The sequence below is a fragment of the Galendromus occidentalis genome, unplaced genomic scaffold (genome assembly GCF_000255335.2).
Source record: "Galendromus occidentalis unplaced genomic scaffold, Mocc_1.1 scf7180000077128, whole genome shotgun sequence".
In the NCBI taxonomy this organism is placed as follows: Eukaryota; Metazoa; Arthropoda; class Arachnida; order Mesostigmata; family Phytoseiidae; genus Galendromus; species Galendromus occidentalis.
Genome location: NW_003805116.1, coordinates 286,908 through 303,243, shown reverse-complemented (window position 1 = coordinate 303,243; position 16,336 = coordinate 286,908). Strand labels below are relative to the sequence as shown.

Genomic DNA, 16,336 nt, shown 5'->3' with positions numbered 1-16,336 from the left:
AACGATTCGCTCGTTCGCCGAACCCCCGGGGAGAATCCTCAATCCCTTTTGACCTTGCATGCGTGACCAAGTTCTTCAGAGGTGAAGAAGAGGTGTACCAACTAAGCCCGTTCGAGAGTGTCGCCGTAGCGATCCCGGGTCCTGAAGACGGTGCGATGGACTTCAGTAAGAAGCTTACAAGTTTATGGATGGCTTTGAACGACCCCATTCTGTCGGTGGCATTTGGGATTTTTTCTCCTGAAACAACTTCTGTTGCTTGTTTTGAGGTGATTTTCATTCAGCTTGACCGCTCTTCCGAAGTTTGAGCGCTCGGTATCAGCTCGCTCTTTCTTCTGCCGAGCCACGGGCGGTTTAAACAAGTATGTTGATCTGCGCGGAGATATTTGATGGCCGAACAGAGTCACCCAGATGTTCCTGAAAGCGGGAAGTCTCGTTGGAGAGGGTCTCTATGAAAATATGGAAGCGCCCAGTGATTCTCCACAATGAATCTCGCTGCGTCTGGGTCGAACAATCGTTCGCCAAGCGATCTGTTTGATATATCGATCGATCGATCGATGGTCGGAGCAGGCGAGCGAGCGAGCGAGCCAGCCAGCCAGCGAGCGATAATTGACTTGGGTAAAACTTCAGCTCACCGGCTCGCGTGGACCGGATGAGTCGCGCTTTCTGCGGGAATTTCGGCTGTATACGTGACGAGGGGATCCTCACTGGGTCAGGCGCGTATGAGTGCTCGTGACCCGACCGGCTTTCAATTTACGATCGTCGTCGTCTCGGCGAAGTCGTCAGAATAAATAACACGTATGCCTCCGGAATGAGACGGAATTTCTGCCTCAGCCAGTCAGAGAACTGTCGTAGATTTCCGACGAGCCCGCCTAAAGGGACGTATCAAGCAGGGCGATCTGAAGACTCTCAGTTTCGTTCTGAGTCTTAAAATCAAAAGTCGTGTCCGCCGCTCGTTTGGCGAGGGAGTTCTCTACGCTGTTATCAGACGGCCGAGCATCCAGATCTGGAACAAGGGGTCCGAGCCAGGACTCCTGATCCAATCCTTGACCGGAGCCGCCGACCCTCACAACGTCTTCTCTCGATAAGCTAAGTCTCATGTCAGAAGTGTGTCAGATCGCGATTCGCTCGACGTCAGATCCCGGAGTTTATGTCGCGGACTCATAAACAATATCCCGGAACACGGGGCGTCATGGTTCGCCGAATGGTCTGTAGCTAATGCAGCGCGCTGTCGTTCCCGAACATTTTCTTCATTCAGCGCGGTCTCTGAGAAAAAAATCGCGACGGGAGCTCTCGGTCAGAAAACTCAGTTTCAAAAGCACCTCGTCGCAAAAGCAATGAAGTGATTCTTATCTTCGCGAGACAACAACAACTGGTCGTTGTTGTTATCGTTGTCGTTTTTGAATGTTTTCTGTATATAGACGGCATGGCGTAACGTCAATTCTGAGCGGCTATTAATACGAAAGCATTAAGTTCGTGAAGAATTTCTGCGAGTGAGGGCAAGTAGATGCGAGGGCCTGAAACGGTCAAACCCCAGCCGGACGTAAATAGAATGCGTCAACCGGCCGTCATTGCGTAATTGATGCTGGCCGAGATGAAGACTTTTGTTTAGAGATCCTTGACGATGAAGAAGCTCTTTATTCCGGACTCGTCCGTCTGCTTTTGAGTCTTTCGTCAGTGGAAATTGTTTTAGGGGCCTTCCCCGCAGCTCCTTTGTTCCTAGGCGAATTTTCAACGCGCACACAATGAGCTCAGGCGAACTGAAAGACATCATTTCGATAAGTTTCTAATCCAGCAGTCGGAAATCTAGTGCTGAGGGATTCGATGCAGCGACCGGGGATTACTCACCCATAGCCGCGGCCGTCTGTTCCGGGATCCTGTTCACGAAGTTCATTAAGGACGAAGATCTCTAAGCTCCTCTCTGAAGCGGTGGAACGTGTCGAGCTTCCGTCCTACTCTCTCGGGCCTTCTGCACGTGCTGACATCCAAAGAATCTTCTGACCCATGTTTCCTTACAGCTTCTTTTTTGTTTTTCCCCCACGTCCGAACATTTGCCCGTGGGATCGGTTCGGAATAAATAGTTCTTGTCGCGCTGGGAAGCATAAGGATCTAACTTTGAGCGAAAGAATGCGGAATTAGCCTTCCCGGGTACATCGACGTGCTTCACTCCAAAAATGAAAACGCTTCATGCAAATCGTGATTTCTTTACGTTATCAATTGTTTACGCAGCTCCATCCGACTGTAACACGTCTGACTGGCTAGTCGCTCAATTTGACGGAATGCATCGAAGCCGAATATGAAGACGAACGCGGGAGGCAGCAGGTATTGATTCTCGTCTCGATTCGGCTTAACCCGCATGAAACCATGATGCTTTTCGACCTTTCCGTGATTGTAGCATACCGGAATGCGTAGTATAGTTCCATGAAGTTTTTCCCGCTTATTTCCCGACCCCCATTGTTTGTTTGTTCGATGGGCGACTTATTGTCACGGACGTCTGTGTGCATTCGACGGTGTTCCTTCTGCATTTATGGAGATCCCGAAGTCCTCCATGAAGATGACACTGTTGATTCCTGCGGTCGGGCGGCATCGACTCTATTCACGGTCAACGTTCCAGATTGACCCGAGGGTCGGATGGCTCAAAAATCTCCAAGAGACCAAGATGCCGACAGGCTCAATGCGTCCGGAGTTACTGTTCCATGGGACTGATGTCTCTTTCTTGAGCCGATTGATTCAACTTGCGACTTGCCGAGAAGGGTTTCAAGCCCTCGATCATTCCATGTGAAACTGGTGCGGCCAATTTTCTCCGAGATAGGCGAAGCGTTCCTCTCTGAAGGGTGTGGATCGTGTTTTGTGGCGTCGTTCTTAACACAGATGATGTGTTCATCTTGTCGACTGAAAGAGTGACAGAAGCCCGCGACGTCCGGCTGATCACGTGACTGAGTGGGTGACTGTGTTTGCGGTTCCCGACCACGGCAGCTCCCTACGGTCGAGGAATTTCCTTTTGGTTTTCATAAGAGATTTCTTTGAGCACTTCTCTGTGCATCCAAAAAAACCGCAGGAATATTTCCGCCAACTAGCAGACTTGTCAGAATCAGAGCAACCGGAGGCACTGGCAGAGTTTAGAAGAAACTCAAAATGGCTTCCGGAATGATCAATAAAAAAAACAACTTAAGAAAAATGAAGTTGAAACATGATGACAAAATGTGAAAATGAAAACATTTTGACGTGAAACGTCTTTAAAAAGGTTGGCCTAGTATTTCACCAAAAAGTGTGACGAAACTTGTCCATTTTCTACGCCCTGCAGCTCCGTGCCTTCTACACCGATCGACACCCGGTCGGTGTCTTTAGATAGCAAATTTACGGCACATCAATTTCATATACTTCCTACGGAATTCCCACAGGCACAGATCAACTCCAGGAGCCAAGAATGACACCCTATGCGCCCTATTCGCTTGTGATCATGGCTGCTCCTGGGAGAGGGCGATTTCAAATTTCCAGAGCGCGCGTGACGGCCCAATGGCTAGCAACGCAATTCCGCATTCACCTCTTACAAAACTCAGAAGAAGATATTTTCCACTCAGAAGAAGATGTTTTCCACTCAGAAGAAGATATTTTCCACTCAGAAGAAGATATTTTCCACTCAGAAGAAGATATTCTCCCAACTTCGGTGAAGAGTTCGACTTAATGAGACCTAAAAGTACGAGCTGAGTTTAAAGGGATAATGACGATGCTCGAGTGTTACGAATGGCCATTCCGAAGACGTTTCACGTCCTCTACACGGTAGTGGCTCTGCTGCTACCCCTGAAATTTTCTCCCGGAATGATGGACCGAAACGACTTCCACAGAGTATACCGCGAGTCCGGGTCAGCTAAATGCGTATTTTACAAGCATAGCTAGCGGTGAAGAGAAGTCGGCGGACGCGATCCCCACTCAGGGCTCCGGACTTTCCGATCAGAACTCGATGGCGGCATTTTCCTGCAGATCGAGTGTTGTCCCCTTGTTTGCGATGAGGATATCTCGCCGCGGATATGACGGCAAGCTTCCATCACTAGGTGAATACACAGGAGCTCCCAAGGGAGCTGTGTTCTCCACTTTCGATCGTTAGAGCGAGGGAGCCCAAGAGTGATACACCATTGAAGTCTCTTCCAGTGCGGCGAAGTTTTCTGTTTTGTTGATCCCTCGCACTCGCAGCTGATCGAGTACGCTCCACGGCTCGTTTGGTCCGTAAACTTACTTGACAACGACTCCTCGCTTGACCTTCGCGACGCAGAGCTTAAAACCGTCATTAATGAGCTGCTGTAAGCCGCGAGGTTTTCCCACCGGCAACGAGAGATTCATCCTGCGCCGTCGGCCGCAATTAAAAACAGCTGACAAGAGCGGCGAGAATGCCAGATGAGACAATGAACAGCCGCATAATAGCGATAAGACACCAACACACTGTGTAACTACGGTGCGTGCGAGTTCAGCAACCCGGAAAACAAGCCTCCGTGTTGTTAGAACGGAACCTGAATTCCCCAATGAACTTTGGAATAACGATAATAGTCTTCCCTGCCTAACTTTCCGCTACGACAGCAAGAAACTCTTCATTATCATCTCCGTCGATTTAATCGACTTTTATTGTTGCATGTAATATGCGGCCATCGACAATTCAACGCGCCGCGCTCGTATCGACCGCCACTTCGAACGCGTGTGAGTGACCGACGCAAGGCACTGAGGTAATTGGTGCACTTCTTTGGCCGTCGGAGCTTTGCCGCTTGATCTCCTGACTGTCGTTGATCTGGCGTTTCGCTTTGTTCGTATGGAAGCGGGAGGAAGTCACGCACGACGAATCATACCTCTTGACATATCGAAAAAGGAGGTTCGTCGAAGGATCACGACTGCGGAGATTTGACAGCTTCTCGTGGCTTAACCCCTGCCCACGGGTAGCTGATAACGCGAGTCAAAAGCCAACTCCGATACCGCTACAGACACTCTGGAAAAGATGCATGTAGATAAGATGGCTATCGACGAATGTTCATTAGAAGAATTTGGGGGCAGATGGTCATAAATAAAGGTTCATCGTGATTCCGTCATTTCGCGCGACGTCTGCGATGTTTGGAAGCTCTTCCAGTCCTACGCTCTCGTCCTTCGAGGCGCCCGTGCACCGTCCAAGTATGCTCGACGAGGTCGTGTCACGGATCAGGCTCCGGCATGGCTCCGAAATTCAATGAGTCTGCCCCGAAGGAAAATCGCGTGAGGAGAGAGAAACCGTGAGTTGACTCCCGTCTGGAATGGAGGAGCTCATCGGGAATGAGCGACGATATTGTGGAAGGATATCTCACGCAGAGTCATCTTCGGAGTCAAAGACCGTCACTCTAAATACGCTCTCCTCTTCATTCCTCTCTTCAAGAGGAATGAAGAGGAAGTCGTGTTCGCACTGGCGCCTCGAGTCCGATGTCAATAGTACTCAGTGCCGCGTCATCGTCGACCGGGCCCGGTGCACTCGATATGCTCCAAAATTTCGAGTGTGAGCGTGATGAGCTTCCACGCGCATCAGGGTGAGGGGATATGAAGCCGCAGCCGACGCGGCGAATGGCTTGAAGTTTTCGTTTTCCGTCACGGGATGGCATTCAGCATATTTTCGGATCCAGAAACGTTGGAAAGCCAGGCTAGTTCGAAATGGGTCCATACTACGAGGGCTCTGAAAACTCTTCGTAGCTACGCCTTCGATAAGAACCCTTCACATCAGCTTTGAATTACACAGTAGCTGAATTCTCGGCTTCCGATCACAAAGCGTCCTGTCTTGTAGCTACTGCGCGCAGCGAATAAAGCGCATCTCAACAAGCGTTTCGAACATTTGATCGTCATTCATTAGGCCGCTTGGATCAAGCGAACTTTTTGAGAATGTCGGGCACTACGTATAACGACGACACGGGAAGTCTTCGCATCGAGACGATGGCGAATCGAATAAAGGTGCTTGAGATGAGAAGGGCATCAATGAAGATCGAAAAACGATAAAAACTTCCACGACTCGGCATCGCCATAACAATACCTACTACGATGACGCGTCGCCGGGGGAAAACGCCCTCGGATCTGTTAGACTTGTCTAACACCTCGAGCACATGGGTGTGGTGGAAGCGGCGAAAGTTCCGAGATGATCCATCGGCTATTCATTCGCTAGTGCGATTGATCGATTGTTAGGCCTCGATTTAATAATTGTTGTCAAGATCCGAGTTGTTTACCGACGACGTTTCGCGGTTGGCTCGACAGTGCCACACAATAGATGACGATTTTCTTAAAAGCTGTCTCTGGAGGGAGATGAAGCAAAAAAGCTTCGCCTCGCTGTTTCAGTGTCTGGCTAGACGAGTGGCGGGCTGGCTGACTGACTGGCTAGCTGGCCGACCGAACGGCCGAGCGTCCGTCTGACCGACCAACGAGCCGTTTGCTTGTGCGGTAGTCGCTGTAGCATATCCGGAAAAAGCAGACGTGACGTCGGGAAGCGCGTCATCAATGGCGGCGACCACAGCTTTCACAGCACGGGAAGAAAATTTAGATTAAGCTCCGCGGTAGATTTTTAACGGAACTCCGCCGCTGGATGATTAGCTTAAGTCTTTTCATGGAAACTTTAGGGATACTCAAGCGTTTGAAGTAAGCGGAGCCACGAGTGAATGAAACACGAAAAATTCCTAATCAAGGAACGATTGGCAACCGGTGGAGTCAACGGCAGAACGAACGCTACCATTCGATATTCGGAATATAGAGCGAATATAGAGTTTTTACCATCTCAGATCGCCGCGAAACTTTTCTCTGATTTTTTCCTGCGCGATTTCCCCGAGCTGTGCTATTCCGTTAAGATTATCGATGTTCCCCCTTAAATATTGGAGCGGTGCTTGATGGCTGGGCAGATGCAAATAATGATGGCATAGAAGATTAAATAAGCCGAGCAAACGGTAAAAAATGCAAATAAGCGGGAGAAGCGAAGGCGCTTGCCTGCCCGGCGAATACCGCAGACCATCACAATCGCCACTCCCGTGATTCAAGCGCGCGTTTTGTCTCATCGTGTATTTCTGTTTCCGGTCACATTTTGACCGCTTCTCGGCCGGCATTATCATACTGTCAATTTATCTCTTCCCGTCTTCCGCCCGCGCAAGCTTGAACCCTTGTATGGCCCCGCTCGACCGTTGTTCTCGTCGCCCGCTGCCGCTTATCGTTCGTGCCCGATCTGTACCGGCACAGTGCACTATTATATGTGTCGGGAAAAAAGGCAGAAATTAATCGTTCCCCCCGGGGTTCACAATCCGGAGACGGCGGGCCGAGCTGGAAGTGCGGCTGAATAGTCGTCGGAATCGACTCGATCCCGCTCGAGAATTACGGAGGTGTTCTTCCGCTTCTCGATGCTCTGGGAAGGTTTCTCCATAAATGCCGAGGAAAATTGCTTGCGAAGAATCCACAGAGACGTTCGCTCGTGTTATCCGCTTACTGACAAAGGGAGTTCGCGAAGGAAGCTGGAATAGTTTAGCATCATCGGAAGTCACTGCACAAACAACACACCGGATACGTTTCGGCTCTGCTGCTTGTTGTAGCTGCCCCGACGCGAAATCCCCCGCTCCCTGGCGAACTCCGCCAATCGTTCTCCGACTGTCTGGATGGCCGCTCGACTCATTGGCAGACGATTGGATTGAAGTCACTGGGAGAAAAACCATTCTCCTTTTTCGTATCAATCCGTTTTCTATTCAGCGACTTCTTCGGTGACTCGACGATTAACAAAGGGCTACTGCAGAAAAGATCGGCTACGTCGAGAAGCGGAAAGCATGGGTGGTCCCAGCGACAGAAAGGTCAAGCGTCGGGTCCGGATGATCTTTTTACTCTCACGGAATCATTCGCTGTTTCTTTCCGGCGAGCACACCGACTTCAGTGCTCTATCCGCGGCTGAAGCCCGGTACACATCCAGTTCGGGCGTTCCAATTTTCACATCCAATAATTTTTTCGAAAGTACTCTCGGGGCTCGATTCGCGCATATCCATATACTGTCGGCTGAAGCGGCGCTGAAAAGCACACGAGCTCCAGAGACATAGCCTCGAAATGAGCGGGGGCCGTAGAGTCCCCACCGATCAAGGGACATACCGTGGTGCGTACGTCATCCGTGCGTCCATGAAGATTCACGGCTCGTGGAATTTCCTCGGCCTTCTCCAGATGGAAGTTGATCCATTTTCGCCTTATCTATTCATCGCGCCTCCTCTCCGATTTTCTAACCGTGTTTCTGGAACGGCGAACCAGTCGAAGTTCAACGTGTGCGATGCCTACTTTGCATCGAAAGTTTTCGAGAAATTCTCTGCCCCGTTGTCAGATCGACGAGGACGAATTCGTTCAAAAAATGCCTCAAGGTAGCAATCGAGTGTTACGGCGTTCTTCCGATCCTCGAAGAACAACGGTAGAACATCCGGTGCTAAACGGGCTCGTTTGCATTTTCACCCTGCGCTACAACAACTTCGTCTGACTCAACGTTTCCGTTTCGTTTCAGTTGGAGGAGGCTCTTCCGGAGCCGTGATTGCGAACCGTCTTTCGGAAGATCAGTCGGCGAGTGTTCTTCTCATCGAAGCCGGCGGAATCGAGAACGAAGTTTCCGATATCCCGCTGATTGCGGCAACGATGCAATTGTCACCTCTGGATTGGCAATACGTAACGGAGCCTCAGGATGCGGCTTGTTTTGGCATGAGCGACCGGGTAAGCTGACCAGTGATCAAAAATTCTTCCTCCTAAGCCGGCGTGGATAAGCAGCTTCAATCGAACAACTGTCAAAGCCATAAGTGTCGTCTTCCTGTTGTCGGCGGCGGCAGTCTGCTGACTCGCCCTGTCTGTTCTTTAACAAGATCAGAAGACGAGAACGCTCCGGTGGGCCGGAACATCGAAATTTCGACGGTTTAGGTGTATTGAGCGACGGAATTTCTCTCGGACTGACAAACGCAATGACCCGACAGCGGCGGCGTCGCTGTCGCAGGTCTCGTCGCAGATCAGTATCTTCCGCGATCGACAGTCGGAGGAAGGAAGTTCTTCCGATATTCTTCTGGCCATGCAATCTTTCCCAAGCAGAAGTCCATGTTTACCCCCTATGTTGCTCGTGAGATGAACTCTACGACGTCGCCGAAACGATCGTCAGAGTCAGCGACTTGGCTTACCTGCGGGAGTCCAGACCAACGAGAAGCCGATTTTACGATCAGATTCGCAAATAGTCACCGGCCGCGACTAACGGACAGTCAGATGTTCACTGCTAGAGAATCCATCCACAATCGATCACACTGCCGCGGTGATATGAGCGTCCTCAATTTATTTTCTTCTGGAAGCATCGACCCCCTAAAACGAGAAACCATTGCTTTCCAGCGGAGCCTATGGCCTCGGGGGAAGGTCCTCGGCGGCTCCAGCGTTCTCAATTACATGCTCTACGTAAGGGCGAGTCCTCACGATTATGACGAATGGGAACGTCTTGGGAACTATGGATGGAGCTGGAAAGATGTTTTCCCTTACTTCTTGAAATCCGAAGACAACCGAGACCCCGTTTTCCTCAAAAACGGTAAGAATCATGAGCAGGGAAAAAAACAGAAACGTATGCGTGGCTCGGAGTCTATAATCATCGTAGCTTTCAGACGGTTTTGGAAGTTGGACTTTTTCTGGGTCATTGTTAATTCATCAGAAACGCAATCTGTGGGGATGAGTTGTTTTCTCAGCTAATGACTCGGGTGGCGTGACCGGGAGAGAGAAAAATATTCCAGTTTCTAGATCCAAGGAATATCGGGCTTAAGTCATCACGCAAGACGCACGACCAGTGCTGTCACTACGATTCTGATGCTACCCTTCTGTTTTCCCAGGTTACCACGCCACCGGCGGATACATGACCATCTCAACGCCACCCTACTCTACACCGCTGGGTCGAGCATTCATAAAAGCCGGTATTCAGATGGGTTATCCGAACGTCGACGTCAATGGACCGACGATGTCAGGTGAGGCGCTCTTGGCATTGAAATTCCCTCCGCTCAGACTATGATTTCCATTTTTTTCTCGCTCCCCGAAGCGGATCCGGGGAGGGGTGCAGATCATCCCTCCCATGGCTAGAGCATCCCTTGCGTTATAATGATCTGCGTTTGACGAGAACCAATGGAAGACCCACCTGGGGCTTTTAAGCATTCGTCTCCCGAGAGACCAAATTCCGGGATCTTCCTCAATCGTCCAGCTCCGTTCCGATGGCGCTTGCGTAAGAGCAATCTTATCGATTCGATGCTCAGACACCGCTTCCGATTAACTCAATCGATTCCGCTCAAGGGATAAGCCACCCGGGAGAATGTGGATTTTTCAACGATCTAAGTCGAAGTCTGGCGCTGCGCTTTGAAGCATCTACTTGATCATCAAGGACGAGAGATTTTTGAAACATGCTCCGGAAGTGGAATCCCAGGTTCCCCGGAATGGATTTCTCTCCGATGCGGGGCAATCTAGGAAAATCATTGGACACCTGCTGCAGGCTTGTATCTTGAAGCTCTTGCGGGGAACTCATGGATGAATTCGAGAAGCTCTAATTTTGAGCTCGCCTGATGCTTCAGTCGCAATGAATAAAGAAGTGGTAAAACCCCTGGTTGAGGGGGAGGGTAGATAAGGACTTGCGGAAATAATTCGAGACTAGGAAAAGAGTCAAATCTCAGATTTCTGCGAACTAGTGCCGTGTACCTTGTCGTTCGACGTGATGTGATTGACGACAAGTGCTGAGCACGGACATTTATCTCCGTAACCGCGTTATTATATTCGGATCTTTTCCGCTATTATAGTCTTCGCATAATATGTTCATCTCTATCATTACTACGCTCAATTTTATTATCATGACTCACGAAGTCTCTTAAGACGGCGGCAAACAGAGCGCTATCTGAAAAACCCGAAATTCATCCTGCTTGGCGACGCACTTTTCACTACTCTCGTTAAGGTAATATCACGAAAGCTGTCATTTGTAGCAGAATTCAGTGCGAAAGTGAGCGAACAAAATGTTCTCTCAAATGTTCTCCTTAACAATCTTAACTTCCGACTCAAACAACTTCTCACTAAACGTTCTGCTCGTGTTTGAGATTCAAGTTCTCAATCGGGCAGAAGTGCCGAGCGAATTCGCGTCCACAAAATACGTCCACGATCGGGGAACGGCCGGAATGGAGGAAGTCGCCGAAAGCAAGAAGACGATAGACGAAATATAAAAGCACAATCGCGAACACTGTCTTCGCTAATTAAATTCCGACGTCCAGCCGAGAAGGTGATAAGCTTTCCTCAAACGGGCGTCCAGCTTCAGCCACTTGATTCCGTCACGTAGACGCAGTCGTACGCTGAGGAAGTAACGGGTATGCGCTATGCGGACGAAGCCTTCGGGACAGTACCCCGAGTTCCACGAGCATTTCGATTTGGAGTTCAATGCGACGGCCCTGTCCCATGGCACATCGGAAAAACTTCTGTCCCGCTGGACAATACTCAGTTGCCGACTTCTGATTTCCTCGATCGTCGAGAATGTCGCTCAGGCTCATAGGGGGAATTATACTCCGATCTATATAGGGATGCGTCACGCATCTGGATAAAGAAGAAGAGACCACTTCTGACGAGTGACAAACAATCGAATAGTGGCTTCGACAAACGTCGGATGATTGAGCATATTGATGAAATGGGAATTTCTCGTGGGTGGCTACAAATAAATACGTTCGGCCTATGTTTGACGGATGAGCGCCGGAATCAGTATCTAGCGCATTCTCACCCCAACAATCTTCCTGCCGGAATGCGGACGACGGTCGCGGCAAAGAACCACGAACAACCAAAGGGAACGGGCCGCTTGTTGACTGAATGGCTCTGTCGGGAGAAAACTGACGACGATTGGTGAACACGAGAAATTTTCTGTTCTCAGGCTCTGTTGTCAGATGCGGGTGGGATTCGGGCTGGCCGGCTCTTATAATTTTCCGTGAGATATCCGGCCACCTTTTAATTTAGCTTGAAGAAAGCACGTAGCCCACGCAACAATGTTCCGCTCGCCTTCCGCGGAATTCGGAGGATGCCCAACATCGACTTCGATGGAGAAGCCCGAGCGTGGTTGGCTGGATGAGGAAGAAGTCTGGTCCTTGGAACATTTCAAACGACCGGACGTGGGGCTCGGAGAAGCGGAGATTCGGAATCAGCGATCAGAAAGCGTCCACCTTTGTTCGTTGTCTCGGTTCCTGATAGACCGCTGCAACTTGTCTTTTTCATATCGCAACTTTGCGACGGAAACATGCCGCATAGTCCTCTTGAACGATTGAACGGACGCAGATGCATCGTAGATGGCTGGTCGTAGAAGTGGCGATGAAATTGTGTTATTCTGGGATTCGGCATGGATCCCGTCTCTGGGGCGACATCTGGGTTAGTAGCGCCGATCCGTAGCTCGAAACAGCGTCATGAGATGATTCTTCAGCTGCAAGGGAAACCGAAAAAACTACGGAGCCGTCTGCTTTCGGTGCTAACGGAACACTGTCATGAACCGGGGATCAAGATCGAGCTAAATGTTCATAATTCCATTGCGCCTCTCTATAGGACTGCCCGCCGAGTAGCGCCAGATCCAGGAAATGTCGATCGACAGATGCTACTGATTTTTGGCGTATGCTGTTGACCACCGCAAGTTCTGTTCACTCAGTGATAAATGTTCGCTCGGATTCGAATAGTCGAGTTACGGTCCGGCATTTCTTCGCAAATGACTCTACGACAACTCTCGTGCGAAGAGGCGCCTTGTATGGTCTGATCATCGGGGAATACGATTGAAGACAGGCATGGCAAGAGAGAGGATAGATCATCTCGGGAATGATCCCGAGATACTTCGGAATATCCACGAAAGTGGAATCTTCCAATGAATAGAACTGCCAGATATACGAATTTCGAACTCTCCAGTCAAGCTGTTGATCAGTAGTTCAACTCTCATTCTCACAATGGCAAATAAAGAAGGATAACACATTCTTTGTTCTTGTGGCGCTTTCCAGGTTTCATGATACCGCAAGGGACGACGAGACGAGGAGCCAGATGCAGCACGAGCAAAGCTTTCGTGAAGCCGGTCCGACATCGGAAAAATCTACACATAACCCTTTACTCACTTGCCACGAAGGTTCGTGGTTCAACAGTTTCTGCAGTTTCGTTTCCCTCAAGAACCGTTCGCCAAAAACGCCTCCCTGTTAATTCCGTTCGCTCCCGCCATGCCACCAGGAAATATCTTGGATGCCATCAGTGTGGAGGTTCCCATTGTTGATTAGATTGAGGGTTCAGCCTGAGCTTTTCAGAATGCCGTCACACTGACCATGAGCAGAAAGCGCATTCGTGATTTAGCTATCAGCTGCTTCAGATGTCAAACTTTTTGCCATTTATCGCGAACCTTGGTAGCTGTCATTCTAGAGGGATGGGATGACTACCGGAAGCTTATTCCGAAGAGAAGATATATCTCCTCGGTTCTCTTCTCCCACCTCGGACACCCGAAACAGTCTGCCTTCTTTCATCGATGATTGGCATCTGGTTTCTAGCGCCTTCCGACTTGGGTGTACGACAGAATCGTGGGTGCGAGAGGAAACTGAAGCGTTTCAAAATGAGGCCTTGCGATATTTCTCGCGTGCCGGAACATACAGCGAGCATTTGTTCGAAATCTGAGGCAGGCCTGAGATCTCGGTTGCCCTGCGATAAACGTGTCGTTTTTTTTCAGATTCATTTCGATCATCACAAACGAGCCCGAGCCGTGCAATTCGAACGATTCAAGGTGCCACACATCGCGTACGCTCGCAGAGAAATCATTCTCTCGGCAGGTGCCATCAACACTCCTCAGTTGTTGATGCTGTCGGGCGTGGGACCTGCACATCATCTATCGCATCTAGGGGTAAATACATAGATTTTCGCCAATGGCGTGGATTATCATTTATTGTCGTCTCCTCAGCCGGGATTGTGTCGCCTCAGAAGGCTAGCCCATCATCCGTTCACAGTCTTCGGAGAGCGTCCGAAGCAGGGTCCTCATATTCAGGCATCCCATAACCGGAATTTCTTTCGCTCTTCACAGATCAAGGTCATTTCGGATCTCCCGGTGGGCCAGAATCTACAAGATCATATTTACACCGGAGCATTGAATTTCCAAGTTTCTCCGGAGTCTTCGGTAACGCACGAACGAGCTTTCACGCTCAAAAACGTGATGTCGTTCTTGACAGCCGGCAAAGGACCCCTGTCCCTGCTCGGCGGCGTCGAGGGTATCGCGTTCATCAACACGAAATTCGCGAACAGAACAATTGACCATCCCGACATCGAAATTCACTACCTGACCGGAGCTCCCACCGCTGACGGTGGCCAAGTATTCCGGAGGACACAAGGTTTCGCAGACGAGGTGGGTTCTCGATCTTCCACTTGGTATCTTAACGAGACAGTGTCGACGCGCCGGGTTTTCCGTTGGGTGGAAGAAATCGACTGATTTCCCGGAGATATCGAGCCAAGATCTTATCACAACTCTCAATTGTTTCAGTTATGGGAACGTTTCTACATTCCTCACCTCTACAAAGATGGAATGTCGATTTTCCCTGTGCTGCTGCGACCGAAATCTCGGGGTTTCGTGAAGCTGCGCACAGTTTCACCCTACGATCCACCGGTAATCGACCCGAAATATCTCACTCATCCTCATGACGTGAGAACGCTTGTTGAAGGTACGCGTGAATATATTTTTTTCGAATCACCAATGCTTCTCCCACTTCGTGGAGCCGTCGCATTTTTAGAGCATAATTTTTTTCACAAATATCTGAGTTCGAGTTCTTACCCGCAGGAATGAAGTTCTGCATCTCAGTCTCTCAAACGCCGGCCTTCAAAGCGTTCCACTCAAAGTTATGGCCCGAGCCGATCCCAGGCTGCGAACACTACAAGGCGTGGTCGGACGAGTACCTGGCCTGTTCGGCACGAACGATCACCAACACCATCTACCATCCAGTCGGTACTTGCAAAATGGGCTCGAAGTGGGACCCCACCGCCGTAGTAGATCCTGAATTGAGGTGAGTCACCGAACCAAACACGAGACTCGTCGAGCTTTCGATGATGCATCCGACGGGACATGCCATGCAGGGTGTGGCTGGTTCCCAAGGCGGGGATTCGCAGAATATCACAGAATCGCTCCCTTCCGGAAGCAGCTCGGAATCTGGGGGGATGCCTACCCGCTCTCTAATTGCTCGGGCTCATGCTCTCAGTCTGAAATTCGCTCTTCCTCCCTCAGGGTCAAAGGTGTGGCGGGGCTTCGCGTGGCAGACGCGTCAATTATGCCCAACATCGTTTCCGGCAACACCAACGCGCCATGCATGATGATCGGCGAGAAAATCTCGGACATGATCAAGAAAACGTGGGGAACGGGACCCCTACACAATGGACGCCAATGGGGTCGGTGAAGGCCCGATGATCTTGAGTAGCCATGTAATTTATTAGGTAGATTCGGGGCTGTATTTATGAATGAGAGATAAGCGAAGACATCAAGTACACCCGGGCATACTGAAGCGTTGTCAAGTGCCATGCCGACCTACCCTCAAGTTCCGCATCCTCATCTTTGGAATTTTCGAATAAGTAACATTTTTAACATTTTTCCCAATCAAAAGAACACGATTCCCTCCCCTGCCCCATTTTAAATACTCATCCGGAATCAAACCGCAAACCCAAATGTGCATCATCCTCGAATGCTCGGCACTGGTCACTTGAGGCTCAATATAGTTTCGAATCCGATCGGGACTTCAGTGAAAACACCTAGCGTCGACCAGAACGTAGCGAAAAAGTCTACTGAACTCTACAAGCTCAATGTGTGTGGAAAAATCACCTGAAGTCTTCTTTGTGAATGTGTAGTGAACTCGAGTCAAATGGAAACTTCAGAATACTTTGATGTGTAAATACGTACGTAGAATTTAGATCAACGTTTTTTCGTAGCAGCTGGTCTGCTACGGCACTGACGAAAAGTTGACCTCCAAAGTTGACTGCAGCGGAGCGAGTTGCGGCGAAATGTCGTATCAGAGAAGTAAGTTATTGTTCAATAAAGTTGAGGATCTGAGAAATGACTCCGCATCGCAAATCTTTACCATCTCTATTCGCGTTTTGAAGACAACAAGTGCGCAGAAATTTTGAAGAAAGGGTTCCCACGAACCTCCCTTGATCCGAAAGCTGAAAGGCTTCATCGCTGAACGGCTTCCGAGCGCTCGAGCTAGGAGGCCGTCCACGTGACGGACAGCGCGACGCGCTTCCGCGGATCTCCAATTTTCTCGACATCCTGAGAATGACACGGAACATATCGTGACCTCAGATCTAGAAACTGAGTCCGAAGTTATGCCTCGCGAGG

General features: G+C 49.9%; 1 protein-coding gene across 1 annotated transcript; it reads left to right on the top strand.

Annotated features, from left to right (window-relative positions):
* Positions 1 to 3,724: 3,724 nt before the first annotated feature.
* On the top strand, positions 3,725 to 15,404 carry LOC100900537 (glucose dehydrogenase [FAD, quinone]). Its single transcript, XM_029110882.1, has 10 exons — positions 3,725 to 3,741; positions 8,487 to 8,700; positions 9,355 to 9,544; positions 9,840 to 9,971; positions 12,993 to 13,114; positions 13,700 to 13,870; positions 14,048 to 14,365; positions 14,501 to 14,678; positions 14,795 to 15,017; positions 15,236 to 15,404. Exons 1-10 carry the CDS (start codon positions 3,725 to 3,727, stop codon positions 15,402 to 15,404), a joined length of 1,734 nt encoding a protein of 577 aa, XP_028966715.1.
* Positions 15,405 to 16,336: the final 932 nt, after the last annotated feature.

Excerpts from the sequence above, each read along its gene's own strand:
- LOC100900537 (XM_029110882.1), top strand. Across the intron at positions 14,366-14,500 it reads CACAAGGTTTCGCAGACGAG|TTATGGGAACGTTTCTACAT; the intron begins GTGGGTTCTCGA and ends CAATTGTTTCAG. Across the intron at positions 14,679-14,794 it reads CGTGAGAACGCTTGTTGAAG|GAATGAAGTTCTGCATCTCA; the intron begins GTACGCGTGAAT and ends TCTTACCCGCAG.